General features: G+C 39.5%; 1 protein-coding gene and 1 long non-coding RNA gene across 3 annotated transcripts in view; one reads left to right on the plus strand and one right to left on the minus strand.

Moving 5' to 3' along the window:
* vstm2a (V-set and transmembrane domain containing 2A) overlaps nucleotides 1-14635 on the plus strand; it is an 82211-nt gene extending 67576 nt beyond the window's left edge. For both annotated transcript variants that reach the window (XM_042399853.1, XM_042399854.1), the window contains exon 5: nucleotides 14536-14635. In XM_042399853.1, coding sequence (XP_042255787.1) covers nucleotides 14536-14612 — 77 coding nt within the window. In that variant the 3' untranslated portion in view covers nucleotides 14613-14635. The remainder of the gene's footprint in view (nucleotides 1-14535) is intronic.
* On the minus strand, nucleotides 16-27997 carry LOC121888384. Its single transcript, XR_006093225.1, has 3 exons — nucleotides 27585-27997; nucleotides 2425-2589; nucleotides 16-1030 (listed from the first exon to the last, which is right to left on the minus strand). It is a non-coding gene; the product is annotated as an uncharacterized LOC121888384 (long non-coding RNA).
* Between the last annotated feature and the right edge of the window lies 1 nt (nucleotide 27998).

Below are 27998 nucleotides of genomic sequence, written 5' to 3' on the forward strand. Positions count from 1 at the left end.
TGTTAACCTGTAAGGAATTATGAGCATTGAGGTCTTTAATATCAATAGTAGTGACAGTAATTAGCTCCAATCTCAACACATTTGTAACTATTTACTTAATTTTGTCCATCAAGGTGTTTCTCACTAACTTGTAGAATATCAAATAGACTACGTGCTAAATTATAAGTGTTGTAAAAACAATAGATGCCTGTAAAACCTATAATTTCAGTGATAAAAAGTTATTCATGTTTATTTCATTATTTCACAGATAGAGCAGCATTATCATGTCATTTTAGTCTTTCTGTCTGGTAAGTAATAAAGTCTGTAGACTATATATGCAGTGTTTATTTAATAGTCTTACAATAGTATTATAATCGTCGCCGTTGAAAACATCCTATATGAGTTTTATCTGATCTGGCACCATGAACAGCAGCAGCACTGTTTTTCAAAGCCTTCTTAAATGATGCTTCAAAGGTTACTGGAACAATTCATATCAGTATTTCCTGTTCTGCCGCTTCTATGGTTAAAGTTTTATTGAGTTTAGACAACTAAGCGGGTATTCACTACGATGTGCAGCCATTTTTATGCGCTAAACTGATGATTTGCGTTTTTCCTTATTTGCTGCACGGAGGTTTTGCAGCGGTAAAATGGAAAGAAAGCAGCAAAGTTGAAAGTTGCTTGTTTGGGATCGTGCAATATGTATTTTAAGACGTTCCTGTTTAGAGGGGCAAAATATTGGACGATAGAATAGAAATTCATACAAATTGCCACTGCACCTGATTTATCACTGCAGACTGAGCAGACTGAGGAAACTGTGTCTGAGAGTTAACACCTGGGAAAAGAAGGCACTATTTTATCAAGCAACCGCCACAACTGCTATGTTTTTTTTTCCTTTTTTCCGTAAGGCTAGGCCCTTCTTGTTTTATACTTCGATGGGTGTGTATTGAATGTTCAGTGGCTCCTCTGGTCCTGTCCATCGGCTCCGGTGGATCACGCCCGCCACACACAGGTTCTTGCGCTCTGGGTTCTCGGTTGTGGGGCTCCACCATACCTACCAACATTTAGGTTTCAAAATACGGGAGGTTATGGTTAGAGGCTGAGACAAACCAGCTGCTGGCTCAGACAAACCAGCCCCCTCTCTCTACCAGCAGTACTTGCAGGCAATGAATCACATCAGCAGCTGAGGGAGGAGGACAGAGGACAGGAGGAAAGACCGCCTGTGCAGAGAGCAGCTGTGCACACGCCCCTTGAATCGGGTTGTGGTGACAGATGGGTTGAAATTGTATGTCATGTGTGAACTGGCATCTTGGGTAGCGTCAGACAAACATACAAAACTTGTATATGATGATTACTCATAATAAAGGTTGAAGGCCATGCAAATTACGGGAGTTTCCCAGGAGAAACAACAAAATGAGCAGGAGAGAGGGTGAAAATAAGGGAGAGAGCCAGGAAAAATGGGAGTGTTGGCAGGTCTGGGCTTCACAGAGCCTCTTGTGAGCCTCCCGCAGCTAGCATCCAGGCTAACAAGCTAACCTAACAGAGCCCAGGTGGGGGTGAGCTGAATAGGGGACAACATTGTTTCCTGCCACAACATGATTTAAAGCGTTTTCCGTGTTCGTCAGGTACTGCTGCTCCATTCGGCCGACACATAATCAGAGTAACAAACTTTGATTTTTACACGAAAAAAAGGGGCGCTAATATCGCATACCGCGCTGTTGAGCCACCTTAAATCGACGCAGGGAAATTCCTTCCTGACAGCCTTATGTGGAATCATGTAAATATTGCCACATATAACTTTATCTGAAGTGACTTCCTCCAACTACAAAAGCAGTATGATTATATTCAACTGCCAATCTGCCACCATCACCCGCACATCATCTCCAGTCAGCCAACTGATGTGTCAGTATTCACCACGGCAACTAGAGTCGTTGGGTCCTCCAGCAGGAGTCTATGGAAGAAGGGCGTTTATTTCCTATCTATTTATTATTCTATGGATCATAGGTATTTAAACCCAACAACAAGGCTAAGTGCATATCAGACACACAGCATTATAGGTTAGACAATGTCATACATGCTACAACAATAATAATAATAATAATGATAATGACACAGATACGGTCATATACCATATATCCCAGTGTAAATGTCAGGAAGGTATGACGGTATGAAACAAGACTAGATCAAAACCTAGTATATAGCTGGACTGTGTATAGTCAATGTGTGAAATTGTGGCCAGTGTGATACAGGGATAGTCAGTGGACGTGTCTATAATGTGAATTCCTGGATATTAAATGTTTATCTGCAATTTTCTGTAGTGGTTCCGGTAATATTTGTTGTTAAAGTGTACTGAAGTAGCATCACATGACATGGTTAAGCAAGACATTTGACTAAAAAAAAAAAAGAAGGAGAACTTATTGTAGTCGTAATTATAACTACTCTAATTACCTGTCTGTTAACTCCCCCTGCTCTGTCTCACTCTGCGGCTGTCTCTCGTTTTTCACTCCGTATTGAGTGTTTTGTCAGAGTTGCTGTCGGATGGTTATTTGGGATGCCTTAACCGTGCGCTCTCCCTCATGGCCCGGTCGATGATCATTGATGCTGTGGTGGAAACTGTAAATGAAAGTTTTGACAGCGTTTCAGGTGCAAATTCAGGAGGCTCATCTCTGCACAACTACCACAGTTACAGTCAAATCAAGCGTACCTGCACTACATTGATATAACAGCTACATGAGTCTCATGTTTTACCTGCAAGACTCCTATTTTTTATGCTGTTGTTCATTGTTTGTGATGTAAAAATGTCCCGATATTAGTTCAGGTGTAAAATCCAAATGCACCGTGGAGCGTCTCTCCTGCCGGCTGCTGACAGCGCTGTCAGCCGGAGAGTCGATCACGCCGGACGGTAGAGGAGGAGACGGTAGAGATGCTGGTACGTGTCTGTTTAAACGGGAGTTTAGCCGACTTCGTTGCATTTAACAACGCAGCGGAGAGCATCAGAGCTCAGAGCTGACACACACAGTCACTCTGTGTCGCCCTGCTGTCCTCCACTTCCACTTTTGGAAAGAGCAACAGCCGATGGGGAAACTCCAACACTTGGCCGGCAGTTCAGTGGTGTAAGTCCATCACTCATTCACCGACAACCCCGGTTACAGGGCTGGTCTGTGGCCGGTCCAGACAAAAATAGATACAGCCCAAGCTTACAATGCATCAGATCTTATTTAGCTGCAGATGTACTCATGCACATCTGGTAATTTTTGACAAGTATCACCCTAAAACTACCTTGGTTAGGGAGAGATTTCTGTCACTGTTAAAAGAAACACACTAAAGATTGTTGGTAGGTGATCAAACAGCATTCTATGGTTTCACAGTCAGACGCTTTTCACACCCGTCCATCCAACACAACCACCTCCCGAAGAGGTTTTGAAGCAGTATAACGACATCATGCTACTTCTGCCTTTGCCAGTGACAAAAAAAAAAAACCTTAACCTTGCAAAATTAGTTATAAGTCTTAATATTTTCATTAAATCAAATCTCATTTTTGCATGATTAAATTAATGACTATGAAATATGTTTTGGAAGGTTCACATTTCCTCTTATCTCTTTCACTTCAGCACCATCAAACTGATAAAGGAAATCAGTCTTGTATTTTTGCTGTGTTCAACTTGTAGCAGTATAGCTTCCTATCTAATGGCCTACATTTTACCCTCAGGTGACCCATGCGGTTTAAATCCTTTCTCATTAACTCCTTGCGTTTTTTTTTTTTTTTCATTTCTCTGACTATCACACCGTGTTATAATTGTGCCGCTCCTCCTCATCTGTGAATGCCAATCATTTCCCCACTGGTCAGACAGTTCAAACACAAAGTCAGCCCTGCTCTGGGCTCAGACAGTCCTCTGCACCCTGAAGCAAAACACAGAGATATTACTTGCCACTGAATAGAGGTAAAAAGTTGAATAATCCCCAGGGCTGCAGAGTCGGAGATTATGAGGCAGCCAAATTATGCTGACAACTGTGTTGCAGTGAGTCCTCTGTGCAGTGTGTCTGACACTGATAAATGCCTCTCCGTGGCTGCTCAGGCAGCCTTAGCCACCTTCTCTGAGCGGCAGAGAGGTGTTACGGCTGAGGGCGACAGAGTTCTATTACTGCTGCGCTCAGGTTTGAGGCAGATGAGCAACAATAGGTAAATGGGCTGAGATGAAATTAAACCTGGAAGAGTGCAGATATTTTCCTTTTCCGCATTGCTGCATCTGTAAACAATGAGGCACTTTCCAGATGGGGGAGAATGTAACTGTGGTTGGTGGAGTGGCTGCAGCAGCAGCAGCAGCAGCAGCAGCAGCAGAGTGGTTTGTTCACAGCTACTCCCCACCAGTGTGTCAGCTGTTGTTAGATCACAGCTCGGCCTCCATCGTTCCTGGCAGTGTTGTTCTCTCAAAGCTCAGAGGTGACCGTAGCTGAATGCAAAAAAAAAAAAAAAAAAAAAAAAAAAGGAAGAAAAATGTCCCCTAAGCCAGACTGGCCCCCCCACCCCCTCCACCAAACACACACACACACACACACACACACACACACACACCCCTGAGGCCAGCCTGGTTCCTGCATGAAAGAAAAACAAATATGGACTCAGCTTGATTGCATAGGCATTCATCCGAACAAAAAATCACTGACCTTGTTTTTAAGAACCACTATGTTTTTTTTTTAAACCACCTCAACTGCATATGTCTAAGGAAAGAACACCAGTGAGTCATCACTCCAGTAGGTGGTTAGGAACAGCAGGACCGCTGTTCATTGCTGCATTCATATTGCTCAAGTAGTCGCACGCAATGTCAATGTGTCATTTCAAGTACATGTGAACGCTTCCATGGGTTCTTCCTTAATCACACTAGTCTGTGTGTATTTAAATCTAGTTAATGTCTGTGAGTGCACAGTGGGGAGAAAAAACAGCACCGCTGAAGCCTCATGGTGGATGTGGCTAAATGTCCTCTTGTCAAATAAGACTGCAACAGTAGCAGTGGATTATAGGGAGGCTACACAGGGATAGCACCAATATGGAGTCAAACAGTAGAACTATATAGCTGGTATGATCAGTTCTTACAAACAATATGTCTGCAAAATAACCTACTGAAAAAAAAAAAGAGTTTCCAAGAATAAGTTCTAGCTGCCATCAGAGTTGAGCTTGTGTCCAACTCAGTTGGTGTAGAGAATCAGATTCCAGTGCTATACATGAGACAGGAGCACATTTACATTTAAAGTAGGTTTATGCTTGTGTTGTTGTATATTTTGGCTTTTGAAAAAAATATACAATCCATACTTACTGTATATTTTTACTGCTGAATATTACTGCTGTTGTCAAAGTGTGCCACAGAATTTTAGATGTACATTGCCATGTTTTGCAGCTGTGTCATAGATAATTCATTTAGAATTTATTTATTTTTGCTTATTCATGCCCTCAGCTGTTGTCATGTTACTGATATGGTATGAAGGCAAGGCCAGTTTACTTTAGAATATGTGGAATTCCCCAGAGCTCCATCCTAAGACCTCTTCTGTTCAACACCTAGGCTACATGCTCCAAGTAGCTCAAACTATACGGTATAAAGTGAAGTTACAGGTTGTTGTGTTTGAGTGAGTTCAGCAGGGTAGCAGCTGTGTTTTGGTACTGAGGTTCCTACAATGAATTCATTCCTTTTGCTTTTTGGTTATAGCAATCATCACATTTGTCCTCGTCCTCTCGACATTCTTTTTTATACAATTGAGATGCTGCTGTAAAGTTGTTTCCACAATGCTTGCCAGCTGTGAATGCAATCAATCCTTGGATCAATACAGTTTTATTATAACATTTTATAAAAAAAGAATATGTTCCGTTAAAAAACACTAAACAAGAGGTGGCCTGCTGGTGGGCCAGTCAGTACAAACACATACTTTGCAGCCAAACTTTGTTCAAACTCCTTTTCAATTTTTATTTGAAATCACACATTTTTGTAAAAAAAATATCAAATATGTCAGACTGAATGTTTGCAAAATCAGTATAAATGACAGGGACAAGACATCTAAAATATCTCCATTTAATGGAATAATGCAGCTATATTTTCATACGTTTTCTCATAAAGATTTCATTTTGCACAACAGCAAATGTGCACTACATGGACACAGTCACTTCTCTAAAACCTTAGCAAGAACTTTAAATAATGTCTGTATAGCCATTGTGCTGTTGATAGGAAATGTGAAATGAAGGCAAACTGACTATCTAGCTAAAGATGAAAGCTAACCATTTAGCTGTAAATTTTGTAAACTAGCAATTTGGCTGTAATTTCATGTGTCAACAAATACAAATGGGATGTTGACACAGGCTGAAACCTTCATAGAATCAGTGTGTTTGTAAGAAGAATGCAACTATGATTCTGGAAACACAACTAACACTAATCAGCTGCTTAGTTTTCTTGTTCCTCATGTCAGTTCAGGTGATACGGTTTAGAAAATTCTTATGGTAATGTGTGCTAAAACACTCAAAACTGCTGTGATCCTTTCAAATGTGGTGGATGGTAATTTTGGAGCTTGACTGTTATCACATTTACCCTCACTCTCAGTTAAACAATCAAGCTGCAAGGTAATGACACCCAGTTGTGTTCAAGCAGTCAGTCAGCCAAAAATTCAGTCGTAACTCAGGCGGCCAGATAGTTAGTTAGAGAGCGCATCAGGCGACGAGCAAATCAGACGGCGAGTTTTACAGCGGAGCCACCGTGCAAGTAAGCGAGCAAGTCACAGAGACAGTCAGCAAGCCCATCAGCCAGCCAGCCAGGGATCAGCAGGGATAGATCGAACTGGCACTAAGCCAGTTTGAGCTCCCCGTGGAGGTGCTGTGGTGATTCACCTCCCTGCCTCACTGGCCTAGAATCGATATTCCACATCACCATTTCACCAAGCCAGAACATTTTGGCAAAATAGAGAGTGTTGTGTTAGGTTAAGTGGACAAATGAAGAGTATTCAGCACAGGTCTATTCTATCCCAGCGTGCAGTGAGAAAGCCTGGAAAGGTCTCCGGCTCAGACAGATACACTCGCTCATCGTACCTACAGATATCTGCAGTCCCTCTCACTGAGGGAGAGAGCAATGGAAATACAGTGCAAGGAGAAAATGCAAACTCAAAGTGGCATCATGCACACTCCTAAATCCTGAAACACTATAAAAGTCAGACATCTCCAAATCATATCCGTCTCTTCCACCTGGCTTTCACTTTTTCTTTAGCTGAATAACCACGAAAGAATGAAGAAAGAATTCATCTGAAATGATTTATGAAGACGTTGTCAACCAAACTATGACAGGAAGTGGCTGGAGATGCTTTTAACCACAGTGATTAATACATGAAATAATACAGTCCACATGATGGTAATGGTAGATAAAAAAGTAGGGATTTTTATATATTCAGCTGTATTTTTCCTTTGCTCAGCAATTAAAATGCATAAAGTGCACAAAAGCAATAATTCACAAATGTTTTTCCTTTGTTGTTTTCTAAAAATAGCTTTGGCAAACAGAAGGTACTCTTACCTTTGGTATGCTTGCTGGCAAGGTTAGTTTTGAAGTGAAAAACCACACACACACACACACACACACACACACACACACACACACTCACACTCACACCCCACACACACACACACACACACAGAAAGAAAAAGTGTGTGATTTATTTCCACTTGTTCGTGAATGTCTTACATATATTTTCAGTAAAACAAATGGAAACAGTCTGACACCAGATGCATGCTAATAGGTTGAGGCAATACTTGCATGTTATGCAAATATCATAAAATCATACTGAATTACTATTTGATTTATATTGGAGGAAAGACTCTAAATGACTGCTGCAGTATAATTAAAGGGGAGTTGTGTTTTTTTCTGTGCAATGAGGAATTATTACCAACATTTCAGGTGCTCTCAGTTTCAGTTTTAGCCCCACGTCTGTTTAGATCAGTGCTTCCCAACGTGGGGTCGGGACTCTTATATATCTGAGGGATCTGCAAGATGATTAAGCAGTTTGATCAAATATTTCTAAATACAAAATTATATTTCTTATTTCAGACTTTTCTCAACTTGTTTTCTTGTTCTTGTTTTGTTGGAGAGTTTAACCTCATTGACCTTTAAAGATCATTAAACTGAAACAATATGAAAAGGAAATATCATTTGTTGAATGAACCTGTAATGAGGGGTTATCTGTACACCTTGCTTGGAACCGGTGGTTTAGATAATCAGACTAAAAAGTTGGCTTGTTTCCAACCTGTATGATCATCAGACTGCTTGTGTTTCTTCAGAATCTATTCCAACAATGCTGCCATGTTCTTCTCAAATCTGAGCAATTACTTTGGTTTTGTTTCATCTACAATGTTGAAATATATTTATAAAATACAACATAGTTGATTTTATTTGTGTGAAATCTATAATTATCTGAGATTAGTTAACATGTGAAATTAACAACAATCTTGAACATTAATAATGCATAAATATATAAATAGGGATGAAATAATTTGGCCGAAATGGAAATAAAAATCTGCTATGAGACATTCTGCTGTTGGTTGATATTGTATGTCTGAGAAATCACATATTAAGGAGAATTTATCACACTGAAAAGTGCAGACAAGATGCTTGGAGAGATGATTGCTAATAAAAATCAATGCCAGATTTATTACTGTTGTTTGTTTGCACCCCTGATAAAAGCCCCCCAAGTAGTGTAACATCCTATCAAATGATCAAATGCAAATAATAGGATAAAACTACTCTATTCTTAATTAAACATCTTCAGCTGATATATTATTCATCGTGACCGATGATATTTTCTATAATCAGACAGAAAATACTGCAGTCATCTAGGATCGACTCTGATCCAACTTCCTTTGGAGCTGTCTTAAATTTAAAAGCATTTTTAAGCCAAAGAAGTTTGATGAATATTCTTCAGTTTGTGTGTAACAGAAATAACATACAGCAGACTGAATGACAATATTTAAAGGTACAAACATTCAAGGATTGATCCTTGAAGTCAAACAAAACAATGCATTTAGAGATCAACATCATATTTAGGAATATTATCCAGCAGATTTTGGAGCCTATTGCTATTAAGCTTTTAATCTTATGGTGTGGTTGTCATATGTGTGATATTTGGCTACTAACATGCACCTTCTTTTGCTGTTTATTCTTAGACAACCAAACTGAAAAATGACTTTGCAAATACCAAGTGAAAGAATAAAAACCATCACAACAGCAAATAACAAATGCATGAATAACAATCACCCTGCTGCTCGGTAAGAAAAGAGTAGCTTGATCGCCAGGTTTTAGAGACACTGCAGGTATCAGGAGTACAATTCAGACTTAGTTATGCAAATTTTAAAAGCGCATCTTGTTGTCAAGTTGTCAGAGTTAATACTAAAGAAATGCTGGGTTAAGGACAGCTGTGCGGCCTGACTCTGCTATGCTGCTGTGTTTGGTTTTATCTGACAAGAAAACATGCTCAGATTTGTTTTGTTTCATTTAATTTTTGTTAAAATATATTTTCAGTGTTTCAAAGGAAGTCAAATTCACCATTCACAGCTCTGCTGCAGTTGGACCTATTAGGATTTGAGGCATGATCAGTTTAGTTCTGTGATCAGTTTTGTTCTGTTCTTAGTTTAAAATAGCTATTTACGTTGGGTGTGCCTGAATACAAATACGTTATTCAACAAAGCACAAATAGTGGGTTTTTTACGAATATTTGTTTCAATCAAATTATTTGTTTTTGGGAAGAAAAAAAAACATGTTAAATACCAGCGCACAGGTCGGTTACATCACTATCTCAGTGTCTCTCCTCTGCTCCACTGTTACGTCTATCAGCAGGTCTCAACGAGGGGAGTCACATCCACCTGCTACATGATGCACATTTCCTAATTTGGACATCACTCTCAGAGTTGGGGGTGTTCCCCAGAGATAAAGCTGAACTACTGACACAAATGAAGTGCTCCCAAGGGAACACTTCATGAACACTTATTGTAACACTTTAATTTTCTAAAATTAAAAGTGTAATAAACACAAAAACAGGATTTTTAAACCTCTTTACACTTTTAATCGAATACAAATACAAATAATTTTGCTGCCTCAACAAATACAGATACAAATACAAATACAGGGCCCTCTGTAATTACTTTTATCAAGACTTCTTGATAGAGGTGCCATGGTGAGATCAACCAGCAACACAAACTGAAGTGAATTATTTTAATATAAAAGGGGAAAATTAGAATTTTAGGTTCAAATCAAAAGAGTTTTACTTGATTTTAATATTTTAACTATATCACTGAGTATAGTTTATGGATAAGGCAATCCTCATGTACTGGTTTTGGTCTGTCCATGGGATTTGATCACAATTACAAGAAATATAGAATATTTTCAGCCTCATCCTTTAAACATGAACACATGAAATGACTACTGTCCTTTCAAACAGAAAACACTGGAGAGAATACAGTACATAGTAAAGACGTGTGTTTGAAGTGAAACGTATATTGCATCAGTTTATTCCGAGATGAGTAAAAGAAAAAAACAAAAAAGACATTCTACTAAATCAGGTAGAATGCTTGTACAGTTTACACATTCATTATGTTCAATAAACTAGTGGAAATAAATGTCAATTTTGGATCGAAAAAACATATAACATTTACTCGTCTGCAGTTTAGGAAAATAAATATCTGACGAAATCAACCCTAATTCTTAGACTTTGCAGTGCAGAAGGACTTCATATGGGGGCTGATGCAATCCACACAAACAGGGAGTCAATGAATTAACATAGCTAAAGTGTGCAGTACAGTCAGTATTCACACTGTTAAAGGGCCAGAGCTTATTGAGCTATTAATACACTATTGAAGCCTGAATACATGGTTCTGAAGCAGGACACTCAACACTTAGTAGAGCACATACCTGGCTAATAATATGCCAAACTGTCCAAAAATGACAGTTTGACATGGTAGATTAGAACCAAAATTCAGTAATTACCTCGGTGTCTTAATCAACTTGTTTTACATGAGATCTATGACTTCATGGCTATGTTTCAAACAGTACAGGGTGTTCAGAATGGCAGAGGTGAGCTGTGCAACAGCTTAGGGACTCACACATTCTTGGAGGCCCCCAAGACCTACTTGGTGTTTCTGAGGTTTTATCCAGAAAAACAGAAGGAAAGAGACAGACACATCTTTCATGCAGAGATTATGAAGCACCTCATTTATCTTCCATTTTTTCTGTGAAACTGTGTATCTTTAATAATTGTAAAAAGCTTGATATTACTGAATTATTGCATGTTTCTCCTGTACATTTCTTTCCTGTTCTGTCTCTCCCTGTGTCTGTGTCTTGCTCTGACTCCTAGCTGGAGGCTGATTAATTATTCTCTGTGAAGGATGTTTTGGCCCAGAGTGATTGCTGCTCCTCTGTGGCACTCCTGTTCTCTAGATCACCTCAAGCCAAATGATATGTGGTGGGGAGGAATAAAGGGTCAAAGCCCTCCATCTCTGTCCTCCCCTCCCCTCCCCAACACCATTCCTCCCTTCATCCCTCAATCCCCAACAGCCTAGACAATCCAGAGCCGGGCTGCAAGGAACAAAGCGTCCCCGTGGACGATTTCCCTCTTAGAACCATCGCCTGGTCTGACACAGGAATCTAGTAAATGTCAATATGATTTAGTGAATATTTCATTTTCTATTTCCCAAGTCCTGCCTTATTTCATAGGATTACAACTTCGTATTCCTCCTGTTTCTGCTGTTTCATTCTTTCTTAGATCATTTCTTTCTCTCCATCTCTGCCAAATAAGAGTAAACATTTTTTTTTTTTTTTTTTTGTCCACAGCATTCTGCTGCATAGAATTGTTTACATGTCATCTGTTAGTTTGCTCTCATCCATTCAGGTTTGATGTTCCCAAACGAATCAAACGGTGGGCTGAGGAGGGTGTGTTCTAGTTTGCAGTTGTTAGTCATGTCAGATGCTCAGTAAAGTGTGAGAGCAGCCTACTGTGTGATAGCAGCTTGGCAGGCCAAGGCAATGCTAACTGCCCATGTAAATCCAGTTCAAAAGCAGTTGGGGTTACACTTGCACTTTTCTGTGGTTGTTTGTTTAAGATAGTGGCATTCATGTAAGAATATGTACATCTTCATGAGCGCAGTGCCAGTCTTAGACCTTTAAAGTTTTTTTGAATGCTCCAGCACTCTACCAATCCCAGCTCTGCAATTGCTTTGAGCAGCAGCTGCATGTCTGTGTTTGAGGAGATGAATATGTAAATAAAAGTCTTTAGGCTACATATGCATATCGGTACACCTCTTTCCTTAAGAGAAAAAGAAAAAACTCACAGTGTAAAACATGATATTAAAGACCCACTCTCACACTTGCCAAAACTTGCTGAGTCACAAAGAGTAATGAATCTAAGTGATGAATGGTTAATTCTCCTTAAAGACGACATATTCTGCACATTTCTAGGTCTATCTTTATATTCCTTGGCTCTACTGGAATATCTTTGCATGATTTATAGCTCAAAAAACTCCTTATTTATCTCATATTAGCCCCTTATACAGCCCCTCAGTTCAGCCTCTATCTGAAACAGGCCATTTTAGCTCCTGTATCTTTAAGGCTCCCCCAATGAGCCCACTCTGTTTTGATTGGTTAGCTCCCAGAAGCTGGGCCACGGCTGACTTCCAGCTAGTCAGGAGGCAACGTCAACAAACAATGAAACAAACTATAGTTGTAGGATTTCACAACTTTTTCTCATTCTTTACTTGAAATGTCAACTTCTCAAATACATCTGTATGTGTTCAACCCAAAATCTGATCCAAAATATAAGAGTGAACAACGTGAACAACACATGGAAAAACCTTAGCAACAAAGGCTACACAATGGACAGCCATTTATGGGCACATGCCAACAATCTGATGTCAGCTTGTCGGCAAGTAAGAAAAAAATGTTGCAAATGAAGCATTCAGATTAGGTTGAAGCCCTGACTTTTGACTTGCAGGGAGCATTTCTACATACGCTAACCTCAAGTTTGCAACATCATAATATAAAAACAGAACATTACAAAAAGCATAATATGACCCCTTTCAGTTTGAAATACTATTGAAAACCATTTGATGCTTTCACACACATACACAAAAAAAAAAAAAAAATCAAGAAATATCAAGACAACTGTTGCCATTTATGTGTTTGAATCCAGGCTTTTAAACCTGCTCTGCAGCCAAGCAGTGTTCCTCTGCTTTATAGGTGACTGCAGCATTACGGACTAAATCTGATGACACCATATGGTGTCAAATTTGGAATGCAGAGTAATTACATTAGTAATAGTAATTACATTCATAGAGGATGATTCTGATTCTGCAGTGCCAGATTTATGTCCAGTGCCAATTCCTTGTACCAGTGCAGGATGTAGTGTGCCCTTAGTGTAGTGAGGCAGAAAATAAGGAAGTAAAAGTTGGGAGTGAAGATGTCTGACTTTCAGAGACTGCATTGTCTATCAACAAACAATTTCTTTTTTACCATTACCACAGTGTTTCCCCTTGATGTTGCACTAATCATGTTTTATGAACAATGGATGTGTAATATGAAAGGAATTACTCATAGTAACCAACCCACAGAGAATTATCTCCCGACTCTCCAGTTCTCCTTTAGCATCTTTCAGCTCCTAGTTTTAGTTTTACAGCCCACAACTTCACTGTTTTGTTTCACTCTCAACGTCGTTTTCAGCAGCAGCAGGCAGATTTTTTCAGCTAAAACCCCGCTGTACACTACCTGCCCAGCACCAAAAAGCAGATAAAAAAAAATTAGCGACTAGCTGGTGATCATAGAGGAGACTTGAGCAGGTAAAGAGCCAGATATTTCCCTCAGGAGTTGGTGGAGACCAAACCAGAGCTAAAAGAGTGACTATTAGGCTACAGTTTGCATGACGGACAGAAACACGACACAAATGAATGCTAAAGTTGCTTTGTGTCTGCTGGGTGGGTGAACAGGGTGTTTGCTAACACATTCTCCATAAAAAACAACTAAGGTGATAATACATCAATGTCGTATTTTCAGCTTGTTGCACTGCCCCAAGTGGCCAAGAAATAATATTAATGTTGCAATTGTTTTAACTGTTCCTTAAAAAGTTTACTCTACATAAATAATATTAACCCCAACAATACAGTAACCCTTAACTAAAAGTATAATTAAAAATACCTACACTTGATATCTCAGACTAGTTTTTTTTTTTTTTGGCTGCTGCAGTTCTTAACAGCAGACAGAAAATGCGACAATGAAGAGTCATTGGCTAGACACTAATGTGCAAGTACAGATTTCATCTTGTTTGTTTTGAAATATCAGTATCCTTTCCAAAGACCACATTCCATCTGTATTCAGTGGTATGTATTACAAACTTCACTATGGGAAATGCACTAACATTTGTATCTCTGTGCTGAGAGGTGTATAATTTCTTACATTCCTAGAGCTCCACGGGTCTGTCTATTGAGCACCTGAGATAAAAATATAGTTGGTTATCAGAAAATGTGATGGTTTTTTTTTAATGCTTTGTTTCTTTTCTCCACAGGTACAAGAATATCATCCAGCTATGGACTGGCTGTCCTCCTTCTGGCTTGTGGTTTGGTGAGGGATGCCTTGTTATAATTTGAGGAACTGACATGGTTTGCACCCAGATCTCGCTCTCTCTCTCTCTCTCTGTTTGCTCTCAAGGTGAACAAGAAAATTGCCTGTTTTATCCCCCCCCCTTCCCCACCCACTACCACCATGCGGACAGCACAGTTGGCCCTCATTTCCAAGCCACTACTGCTCTTGCACCCAGCACATTGTTCTTAGCCACTGTAAACACCAGTCACCTTTAAACCAGTTGGATTACCTTTTGTACAGACGCCGACTCGACACCTCCTGAGGTGCAACGCTCTGATGTGAAAATGGACTCTGTTGTTGGATAACTCTCATGGAAGAATGACTTTCTTATGGTTTCGCTGTTCCAGTTCATGTGTTCATTGATCAAAAGTGAGCAAGAAAAAAGGAGAATCTATATTTGTGTAATATAAATGATTCTAGATATATGTATATCTGTTTTATTTGAAACACATAGACTTACTATATGTGCTGTATACATAGCTGACACTCACCATATTGGCCATGGAACTTCATTGTGAATAGGCCCTCTCAAAGGATAAGAAACAAAAGAAATTAAAGTACATCTTAAAGGACCAGCGTGTAAGATTTAGTGACATCTAGCTGAACTACCTTCGCAGAAATGGAACATAATATTCATAAGTATGTTTTAATTAGTGTATAATCACCTGAAAAGAGGAATTGTTGTGTTTTCATTAGCTTAGAATGAGCCCTTTATATCTACACAGGGAGTGGGTCCTCTTCCATGGAGGCCGCCATGTTTCTACAGTAGCCCAGAACGGACAAACCAAACACTGGCTCTAGAGAGGGCCTTTCACGTTTTTCACAAGTTTCGCGGCCACCGTAGGTTCTCCTACACACTTGGAAGGGGAGGGGTCGAGGGGGAGGGGTATTCAGTTGGTTGCAATCTGCAACTTCACCACTAGATGCCACTAAATCCTACACACTGGTCCTTTAATTTAGACTGTTAACATTAGCCATCAGGTGAAAAAGGTTAAATTTTTCATTTTTCTTTAAGCTGTATTGGCCATCCAAATGATCTAATGTGCATAATTTTACATCTTGTTAGTGATACATATTCAGGTGTGCATGCTTATTGGTCTGAAGGCTTAAAGGAGAGGAACATACTACATTATTTGAACTACGTGAGTCAACACTTGGAGTTCAGTGTTACAGTATGTTGAATTTAGCTTTATTTCAATGTGCTAGCTTTGGTGTGAAAAAACAATTTGTCCCTTGTCATTTTAATTTGTATTGCATCTTCAGTAGGAATAAAAAGGATGTCACGATTTATGAGTCATTCAAAATCGTAATATGTGACCATTGGATGATTAATTTTAATTGACATGCACCTTGTTCCATTCGGCATCATTTTTAAATGGCATGCTTCAGTTGCTGTACACCTCCCTGGTATGTCTCATTATTACAAAGGATGAATGAGTATTTACCCACTTTGGTAATTCATGCATTTACAGATAGATGTCTGAGTGGCTGGATGGTGACAGAGCGAGCAGACTTGCTTATCATCAACACTATGTATATTATATGTTTGGGAGAAGCAAGTTAGTTTAGTTGGAATCTTAGATCTCGCAGTAATATATTTTTAGCTTTATTTTCAGATGATATATCATAGAGATTTTTATCCACGCAGAGCATTTATGAACTAAACGCTTTGACAATCTGACACAAACACAGACGAAGGTGTTCTCTGGTTTCTTAGTGAAACAGCTCCTCTATTCAGAACATTACTGTGATGCAGTATAACCTCCAGGATCAATGGGATTCTTTTCTTGCAAAAGTTATTTTGTGCACCATCCATCATAAATGCAGATTCTACAATTCACATGGAAATATTTATGAATAATAGACTAGTTGATTTATGTCTAAACACTATAAAACACATGAGTATCATACTGCCCCAATGCGGCAGTTGCCCTGCAATGAGATCAATATTTTGTTTTGCTCGGAATTGACCCTCAAGCACATAAAGTTTTTTTTTTGCTCAGTTGATGCCCAAACTTTACACCAACTTAAGGTAACATGAAGCATGATTATGTAGTTCTTTGTGTGTTGTATGGTATAATCTAACATTCATACCTAACATACAGAACAAATGTGTGCTGTGTGTTTTCAAAAGCAAAACACTCACCTCCTTCTAAGCTTTTATTCCGCTTTGCAGACAAAGCAAAAATTCCCCCCTGTATAGTTGAACTGCACTCCCAAAGAACTGTGGATGGATATGAAACTTGTTGATTCAGCGCTGAAGTTCATAGGCTGATGGAGCTCGTTGTGCTTTGGGTTCCAACCAGAGACGTTTACTGATCAGCAGCTTCCAGCCTGGGTACAAGATGTGTGGGCAACAGAGGGCAACCCTCTCTAATCTCTCAAATTCCACATAGCTTGAGGGTGTATTTGGACAGCTAATTTCACATCACTGTCACATATATGCCACTCTCCTGTGACTGGAAATCAATTGCTGTGTTTTGAAATTACATGTTATGTAATGTGATTCTGAATGTTTAGTTTGCAGAAAAAAAAAAAACTTCAATTTTGAGAGATCTTGCGAACGAGATTTGGATCTCGACTGGATTGAAAGTGTTGCCCAGGCACTTTGAAGAAAGTGTGCACCGTTTGAACGGACAGTTTGTCCAACCCTCATGTAAAAAAGTTACAGATCTGTACAACTTGTAAATGAAATAATCAGCATGTTAACATTTTTTTAATCCATTTAAAAAGGCAGAGGCCAGTGATGTTCTGTACTTGTAATAATGGTGTCATGTACTCATATTCGGGTTTTCATCTCTTCAAAAATGAACTTGGGTAAAATGTATTTGACAAAAAAAAAAAAAAAATTATATCTACAGGTATATATATTTGAAACATCTCCTTTATAAAGCTTTCACCCTTCTTCAGGGACTCACTTGACTGTGGGTCCTTGCAACATATTGAATAGATCAAGGAGAGACAGAAGCAATGAATGATGTGATATTGGGATTGGAGGGACGAAAAATGAAGCTTAGTCAAAAAAAAAAACTGAGTTATGAGTTTGAGATTTTGATGGAGGTCGAATTGCTTTCAAGCAACAAGGTCTCTATTACCAAAGAGGAGAACAGTTCACAATGACGGCAAGAGCAGCAGTTCCTTCAGAAAACAGCACCCACCCATTTTTTTTCTGTTCTGTTTTATATGCCACACCACTCACCCACTCTAGATGTATTTGTTTCTTCTAATGTATTTCATTTCAATGCGGTCCTGTCTGTTTGTTGAGCTGTCAAAAATTCTGATGAATTATAATTCTCTTTTATTTGGTATTGTGTGAGGCTTCTGTACTGGAACATTGCAACAGTTTGTATTATAATGACGATATCAAAATAATATTTAAATAAAACCATTTTCACAGATGAAATTCAAACACTGGGGGATTCCATCTGTTTGATTAGTAACATACTGCGCTTTATAGTGAGTGAACGGGAGAAAGTGCTGACGACGCCTAAAACTGGCCCACTTTCCAACTCGGAGGAAAGTTACTTTTGTGTGAGCTTAATCACTTTTTATTTGATAGTACTGCTAAATGTTACTCAAAGCCAACCAGCATGGCCTTCATTTACACAACCAGCCAGAGACTGAAAGATGGAAAAACAGAGTGGGATGACAGTAATATTAAACGTCTACAGTACATTTCTAAGACTCCTCACAAATGATTGCTGTAATATTTGAGTTGAGAAGGGGGAAAACAAGCAGCAGTTGCAGGTGATATTGCAAATTGGTCTTACTGCAGGTATCTTGCTTTTTGGCAGTCAGCCTTCGTCAGTGTAAACCTTGGAAACGGGGAAACTACCTCTTTGTTGGCAAAAATGGGCCTGTCAAATCTCATCATCCGTTCATCTGTTTGAAAGACAAGATCGAGGAATGGGGAAATAGAGATAGAGAAAGAGAGGGAGAGAGAGCCTCTTTGGAATTAAGGAGTGAATTTGGCAGTAGCAGCGCCTCAGCTAATCAGGTTTACTTAATCAGTGAATTCAGAATGCAAAGTAGGCAGAGTAGCGAAAGAGAGCAAAGGCAGGAGAGCTAGATGAGCAACAATACAAAATTAACCCTCAACCCGTGTTTGTTAATTCAGTAAGTGATGACACAGTTATTTATGTGGAGGCGAAGAGCAAACCACCGGCCCTCTTCTGGCACTCTAATCAGGACACTGGTCGTACCGCACAACAACAAAAAAAACATACAAAAAAGAGGGAATGTGGAAATTATCGTATGACTAAATCTTGCATATTGTGGTACTGTCGATGACTCACAGATGGCCGAGATCTGTTGTTGTTTCATGTGCCTCCGTCGAGGAAAAAGTAATACAGCGAGATAACTGAACTATATATTCTCACACGCTCATGAAATATACATACATACATTGTAGAGACAGGATCCATGCTGAGCAAGAGCGAACGCTGTGATTCTAGCCTTAATGCAAAGCACCCCACTGGTAACGCAGCATGGTGTACGGCAATGTGTTCTCAACTGCTTCCTCACACCTCGAGGATGACATTGTACATCAGACGAAATGGGGGAAGATCCTACCGTAACAGCTCTGTGGGGATGCGGTGGCCTAAAGGTTAGAGGAGATGATTTGACTGGAAGTGTATAGGCGAGAAAAAACAGGAAACAAGGAGTGATGTCCCTTTCCTGAGCGACTCTGCAAAAAGCAGCAGCTTTATCCGCCTCAAAGTCTAAAGCTTCATAAGTGGCCCCTCGACGCTGCGATGTTGATTACGCCCCTTGTACGTGCTGGCAGGCTTGATTAGGTTCGCTTCAATGTAAAGCTGACTGCAGGATGACATTTATAACAGTGAATGGATTTCCCTAATTCATTAACGACGATTTAAAATATCTTGAGTGCAAGTGTGAGAAAGCTTAGCCAGAGGAAAATGATGGGAGGTAGACTCAGACTTGTTCAATGACTGAAAAAAGTGATTTATTCAGACCAAAAACAAGTGTCTCAAAAAATGAAAACGAGGAGATCAAAGATGGCTTAATCTGGTTTAACTCAGAAAAACTGACTCACCCTTTTATCTCTAGAGAAGCATGGAAACTCCCTACTTAACATCAACAAACAACTGAACTTAACAGTACTTGTCTGTCTTGATTAAACCAGAAATCCAGATGTAACTATAACAAAGCAATGCTAAACACAAAAAAGCCAAGGATAGTATGTGAAAGCAATGCTACAAGTAGAAGTTCTACTGGCTAAATTAACAAATGACGAGCATGTTAAGAAATACAGCAAAATGTAACAGGGTGTGGTCTCACCCACTTTGTAACAACAAGTGTAGATTTTTGCTGCTGGAGCCATTGGATGACCAAAAATCAATAAACAAGACTTCCAACCTAAATGACAAAATAGAACATTTGGTAATTCCTTATGAGCTTCTTCAGATCTGATGCCCCCATCAACAGGATGAAATACATTTGTCAGTGCCATTGCCGGATTAAATTGCCTGAGGGACCCTGGGCAAAAATGAGCCTCTGGACCCTATTAACTCCCACTTTTCTCCCACTCTGAATTGTATTCTTTTGTCAGTATATTACATGACCCTTTGCTGCACGGTAGTATAATTAAACACAAATTAATTTAGGGATATGCATCATGTAAGCATAGTATCAGCAGAAATTATGAAGGTCTTAAAAGATTTTGACACAAGTAGCCTCTTTTCAAAAGAGGGTCTCAAGATCACCCATCTGAAAACCTTTACCATGTCACATTATATTATGCTTTAGTAGCGCACATTCCCATATTCCAAAATAAAATGACAATGAATCAAATTACCACAAACAAAACAATTAGCACGGGGCTTTTGAGGCCCAGTTGGTAAACCAGCAATTCCAAACCTGTTACAAATGATCTTTACCAAAAATAAGTCATGTGAACCTCCTCCCTACAAGGCCTTAGAGTACTATAGCAATGATTCTACTTCAGTCTTTGCTTCTAAGAGACAGCGGTCATTATTTGCATGGCGACAAGCAGTCCTTATAAAGTAAGACAGCAAAGATGTTTTAAACAATCAATGCTGTCATTTTCCTGGAAGGGACATTCTCTGATCAATAGGGTTCATCCTCTGGGGACTACATGAATCCATAACACATTTTCAGTCAAAGACACATCCAGCTCTCAAAGAATCTGAGCAGCGATAGCAAACAATGTTGGTGAAGGTATTAGCAGAGCAAGAACATGACTAGACGTTAGTCAGCTGATGGCTGAATGAGCCAGTGATTGTGGGCTAATGTAAGCATGACCTCAGCGCTCTTCCTGAACTAGCATTATGGATTTCAGCCATTAATTATTAAGATACAGTGGCTGAATCCAAATGTCCAGACTACACAGCACCTGCAGACTCGCGGACTTAACAGGTGCGTCCCCAGAGAGTCTGCAAGTGCTGAGGGCTGTCCAAACCCACAATTCCCCCAGGCTTCACTTGGAAAATGATCCATAATCCACAGCAATATAGAAATGAAGATGTAAAAGAAAATAATACTAAATATTATTATTAATAATAAAAAAACAATAATTATGATAATAATAGGCTACGTACAATTTTTACTTTGATGACATGCTTATTTTCAGTTTTGTTGTCCTCTTAATGACTTTATGTAGTGAGGTATAATGTATACACAGAATAACAGAGCTAAAGGCTTAATAACATGGATTTATGATAATCTGCTAAAGTAAATGATGTCCATCTACAATATGAAATTCTTCAGTTGAGGATTGAATGTGAATATAATATCAGTCAGTGTTTAGCAGTTTATGTAAAGGGAAAATCTCACTGAGGATTCTGTCCAGATTTGTTGAGTGTGAAGCAGCAGACCTGCCAATATCAAAACCATTAAGAACCATTAAGAAAAACACTTTAAAAAGGTGTAGGTACTAAATAATACCACTAAATAATACTAAACCCTCTTCTCTTCACCATGAATATCCATAACAGATTCCATGGGAATCTAACCAGTGGCTGTTGAGATAAACTGCCCTGGACCAAAGTGTGGTAGAGATGAATTTTACAGCCAAATGACAAATCTGTAGTGAGGCAAAAATTCTAATTCTACTAGTAAACAAACAGGTGTGAATGTGTCTCTATTTTTGTTTTGTAGAACTTTTCCTGAAAGAGAAGCAAGAACAAACCTACTCTGCAAACGGATAAAATAAAATCCATGATCTGCTCTTGGCAATGCATGGAAAAGTTGTAGCCTACTATTTGGGTTAAATTGGATATCCTAGAAATTAATACAAATCCCATGTGCTTTTACAAATGCTGACCGGCATCTCTGACTTAGCAAGATGAAGGGTCCTCTGACACCATCTTATCGGTGCTTTTGGGATCTGGTGGCGGGCAAAGTGCTAACAAGCAATTCTGCTCAAAGACATTTTAACAAAGGCAAAGCAACTGAAGGGCATTCAACATAACTAAAGTTTCTCTTGCTTGCCAGTGTGTGCGTGCGTCAGCGTGTGTGTGTGAGTGTGTGTGTGAACGCCCTGCATTATTTATTTGCACTCATTAAAAGTAATCAATTGAAACTGGCATTGATGTAAGGGTCTTTATTGGGCTTTCAAGAAGCTGTCACTGTAATGTACCGTGTGACTTTCCAACCCCGCTTGATTGTTTTGTTCAACGAAAACGCCCAAAGGAATGGAAATGTGTTTGTGCGGACCCATCATTGCTAAGCATCCCTCAATGCTTTGGGATTTAAGAACCCCAAAGGCTTTGGAAGAAAATCATATTGGCATATCAGCCAAAAATATACTGCAGCAGGCTTAGGATGGCTGTCAATGACTGAGTATGGCAACAATGGCCATGTCACCTCAAAGTGTGTAAATACAAAGCTCTGAGTTAACCCAGCGTGAGAGACAGATGAAACAGTATGAAAGCAGTTATAGAAAATACGCTGCATGCTATAAGCGAGTGGGTGTGTTGATTAAAAAAGAGAGCCCAGGAGAATTGAGTGTTGACGGAATGTGAAGCCTTCCTCATTAAAATATAGAAGCGGGGACAGGAATGTATTGTTCTCCAGAGCACTTCTCTTACATGTAAACAAACAAATTAGTTCCAACTCACTGTTAATCATACCTGCTAAAAGATATGTGTGTGTTTGTTGGGGTCTGCAGTACGTTATTAAGTCCTCGTATCTAGCATGCAGAGGCGATGCTGTGCTGCAGCTCTGAAACAAAGTGCCATGCAATATGGAAGACCCTTCCAGCAACATCCTCCTTTCTCCTTCAAAAGGGGGCCAGAGGGGCCTGAGTGAAGGAAGTCAAGTGCATACACAGGAAAACATGAGAGTGACAGTCTGCAGTCTAATCAATTCAAGGTTGTTTTATAGCATCTCAAAGCAAATCGGTGACATGAATATGAAAATACAAGACAGGTCATTTACCTGCAGACAGTGTGATTGCTTAGTGAACATAAATGTATTGTTTCAGTTGGATTTACATGACTGCATTGACTGTCTGAGATTTTATGACAAATGTTAACATACATTTCTGTCACTAAGGACATCCCAATTAAGGTATAGGCTACTCATTTTGGAATATAAGTTGTTTACTGTTGTATCAGGGGAATGTAGTCCATTAAGGGCGCTGGGGCACTGCCTTTCCTGTAGTTCCTATTGTAAAATACATATTTTAATGAAAAAATCATTTTTGTTATTGTTGTGTTGTAAGTGTGTATACATTTCAGTTTTTAGTCTGACATAAATCATACATAATTAAAGAAATGTGCGATGACTGAATGACAAAAACGCTGCCTGCAATGTCGTCTGTGTGCCAAAGGGCATACTATTCTCTGCCAGACGGTGGGATGTGTGTAATTCCTTCAGTTTTTCCTGGTGGCTCCTGATTGGTTGACACGGCACGCTGAAAATAACTGGATCTGGTGTGGAAAATTTTATGCATAAGAAATGTTGCCAATGCACGATTTTCCGCTTCCTTCTCTCGCTTTAATAGATTTGATTTTTTTTATTCAATATTCATATTCCTTTCTGGCTAATAATGACGTTTTTGAACCGATCTGGCAACACTGCTCAAGTTGACCTGGCTGGTCAACCAGACACGCCTGCTTGCTTCTAGCTGGTCAGACCAGCTAGTAGCAACGATGGCTAATATAGACAAACAATATGCTGAAAATAGTATTAATTCATTGCTTAAAAATCCATTCCACCAGAGGACATTATCAGAAAAGCTCACAGTAAAAAATCTGGGACCAGTCCGGCCAAAGAATTTAAATATTTAACAGCCTTATGGATGTTATTAAGGGAAGTGCTACATTCGCAGTTTTGCTAGCGAGTAGTATAAATGGCTTCTTGGATGTACTGAAAGTCATGCTCTTTTTTGTTTCCCATGCCTGCTGTTTCAGGCAACCATATCTGATGGGAGTGACAAATATGAAACATCCTTCCAAAAAAAAAGTAGAATGAAAAAAGCAAAACTCATATGGATAACTCAGAGAAAGTCGCCATATTTGGAAGAGCAAACATTGCTAGCCAGCTTAGCGACAGCTATAGGGTTGGTATTGCTAAGCACAATGAAGAGGTTGATAGGAACAGAGCTGTTCTTTCAAAGATTATTAACTGTGTCATATTGTGGTGCATATGAACTTGCATTACGTGGCCACGATGAGAGTTGTGACATGGCGAACCATGGGATTTTTAATGGACTGGTGGAATTTGCAGCTGTATTGGACAGGTGTGTTGAAACACCATTTGGAAACGGCCACTGTGTTTAATAGTGCGGCCAATATAAAATTCAGAATGAATTGCTGGATTGTATGCAGGAGATTATGTGTGAGTACATAGTAGAGGAGCTCAAAAACATTGACTTTCTAGCCATTCAGGCCAATGAAACTACCAGTGTGTCGAAACAGTATCAATTAGTGCTTGTCCTGCATTACATAAACAAAGCCCATCAGGTTCTACTCCCGTATACACTCCTAACACAGAGACTGTTGCTGCATCCATTCTTGAGTTCAAGTTAAAAAGAAATCCTGACAGCAGAGGAGAAGAGAGATAAACTAACAGCCCAGACACACGATTGCGCAAGTGTGATGTGGAGAGAATCCAGTGGTGAGTGTAAGAGGATACAAGACATGTATGAATTTGCCCACTATGTACGTTGTTACACGCACCGACTAAATCTATTCATGCGCCGAAGAGTGTGCCTTTTCTTCTCCAACTTGAGTGGGTTCTCTGCCTTTTTCTCTCACTCCACGAAGAAGACAACTGCGCTGGATGATGTGGCACGCCGCAGACTTCCACGAGCAGCTCCAACTCACTGGAACTTCCAGTCGCAGGCTGTCAACGTTGTTCAAGAGCACAAACAAGATTTGATCAAGCGCTTTCAACGAATCCTGGGCAGCAGCGTGTTCGATTCGACTACTGAGCGGGAGGCAAATGGATAACTGTGACTCTTAGAAGACTGAGAGTTTAACTTCTTGGCTTTCACTCTGTTGATGTGCTGTTCAGCCAGCTGCAGAAAACAGACATTGACACAGTTTACACCCAAGATGCGCTAAAATAAAGAGGGTGCGTGAGGAATCTGTTCCTGCCCTGTGCCAAAAGCGTTCAGCATCTCTTCAAGTGGCGTCCTCGTCGCACAGATGGCTTGACCTGGAAACCTACCCCTAAATAGCCACTGAGGTGTGCTACATTGTTACAGCCCATGTGAAGGAGCAATTTGGGATCATGGGACGTCTTCAAAGTGCCACATTGTCGCAGAGTGAGTTTTTCAGCACAGCACTTCCCCCACGCAGCCCTCAACCGCACAGCCGATGCATACCCCATGATAAACAAGGTGAAACTGCACACTGAGCTGTCTCTTATCTATTAGAGAGAGGGAGTTCAGTGCCTGCAGTGGCGCTGTGGCCCTACTCAACCTCATAGTGGAAAGCAAACCTCCAGCTAACCCTCTCAGAGACAGTCAAGCTCCTTCACATTCAGATCACAATCCCCATGACAACATCAGAGGCTGAGAGATGTTTCTCTACCTTGGAACGGATAAAAACATTTCTTTTTGAAACTCTTATGTCCAACAAACGTCTTGATGCGCTCGCCATGCTGTCAATTGAAAAGAAAGACATAGTTTTAACGCCAAGGTCATAGACAGACTCACATCCTTGAAGCAAGTTCGGCTATAAGTGAGCCATATCCTTAATATAAAGAAACCTGCTAAAATTTATCAAAGAAAATGAACCTCTTATTAAAAAAATCCAATTGTTGAATATTGATGATTATTATTGGTTTATATTGTTTTGTATGTGATAACACTGCACTGCAATTTGTTTTTATTGCCAAAGTTGTATTGCAGTATTGAATGATGTATTGTTGCATGTGTTCTAGACTAAGCCTTTGTTGACTAAACATGTGTCTCAAAAACAAACAAAACAAACATGGCTTAATCTGGTTTAACTCAGGAAAAATTCAACAAACTTGCACACGTGCACACAGCTACACAGTCATCCTCTTTCCTTTCTGCTCTCCTTCTAAACCAAAAGCTCTTCTCTTAAACAAACCCTCCAACCATATTTCTCACAGGGGTGTTTGAATCTTCCCACCTATAACAGGTTAACATGTTGCTGGTATCAATTAACATTGTTTACACACACACACACGGCATCGACAATGTCATGGATAGGGGGGGATGTATTGTATGGTATTGTATGTATGGTATGTTATGGGAGCGGGGGGGGGGGGTACAGTAGTGACTGAAGGCAGGCAAAACATACATGGATCGTTGTAGTCTGTGTTGATGATTGTAAAGTGAAAGCAGTTGAAAGTGGCTACCAAAAGATGCTTTTTTAAACTTTTAGAAACTACTAGCCTAGCCGCTAGTGTTACTATTGTTAGACCAGGGGGAAAATGTGGACCAGCAGCAAAGGTTACACAGGCAAGGATGCACTGTGTAGCCCATAAAAACATAGACTGTGGATTAATAGGGGAGAGAGCCAAAGTTAGCCTCTCGCTCTAGCCGATGCTCATTTAATATTTAACACAACAGTATAACACTGTACATATTTCTCAGATACGTCAGTTTTCTGAAACCTGCTGCTTCAAAGTTCATGTTTCACATCCACACCAAAACATATCTTACAGAAATAAAATAAATGTTGAAACCAAATTGACAATAAATAATAAAAAACATTCTGTCTAAAGAAAAATAACAACATGAATTATAAAATGTGACTTACATTCCTAAATAAATAAGAACAGGCTTAACTAAAATATAATATACTATGTATATAAAATATAATCTAAGATATATATATATACATATATATAAAACAATTTGCTTTCAAAAACAAAAACCCCTGAGTGGTGAAAAGGGGCCTTCTGGATTTAGGCTAGTATGTACATATTGTTTCTAAACAATGTATTTTCTTAGTATACAGAAATATATAAAGTACCACAAAGCTTATAATTTGATACAAGTTCAGATCAGTGCTGAACACTAGAAAGACTGAACACTAAAAACATTCACAGATCTAAAAAAGTATTAGTGCATGTATCAAATACATGACTTACACACTCTTATCTATGTAAAAAATATAGTCTACAAAGCTGACATGTTAACACTTGTTATTCTTGTTACTTTAAGCTTATTACTCAATATACGACTCAGCTTAAAAACCCACTGAAGAAACCGTCACAACAAGCAGCCAGACCTCCTGCACACTCATTCACTAATCACACAACATCAACAGGTGACTGAACAACCACTCAATTAAAAACGGGATCAATTCCAAATGAATGAGTGAGTCCAGACAGCTCACTGTAACTTCAACAAGCAAACTACCCACAACACATTATATATATATATATCTCTGTTGCATTCTTGTTAAGGAGATAAATTCACACAACAACCACAGAGACATTTAACCATCAGAGATAAAATTAGCGACCAAAGAGACAGAGAGAGAGAAGCTGTATATGACTCACGTTATCCGACGTCTTCTTCTTTCCTTCATGGAGATGAAATATTCATGTAATGACGTCTCACTGCATTTGTGGCTGTTGGTCCTCTTGTTTGTTAGTTAGCAGAACTTTGTGGCTGCTGCTTAACCAGTCTAATATCATTAGCAACAATGACAAACAAGCTAACTCTCCTGGTTGTTTCTCCGGTTGCTTCTCTCTCCAGTTAGCTTAAAAACAGTCCTCAGTCCTTCCATGGATGTATAAAGAGTACTTCAGGGCTGCTACAAGAAGCTAACTGTTGGCTAATGCAAGCAGCTATCTACTGCTCGTTATCATAGACTGTATATAAATGTGAACGACGCGTCTCCACTTCCTACCGCGATGCAAAAGTGACGCCAAAATATCCCCTTTCCGGGAGCCGCCATCTTGCTTTTGTGG

This window comes from Thunnus maccoyii, chromosome 21, assembly GCF_910596095.1.
Source record: "Thunnus maccoyii chromosome 21, fThuMac1.1, whole genome shotgun sequence".
NCBI lineage: Eukaryota > Metazoa > Chordata > Actinopteri > Scombriformes > Scombridae > Thunnus > Thunnus maccoyii.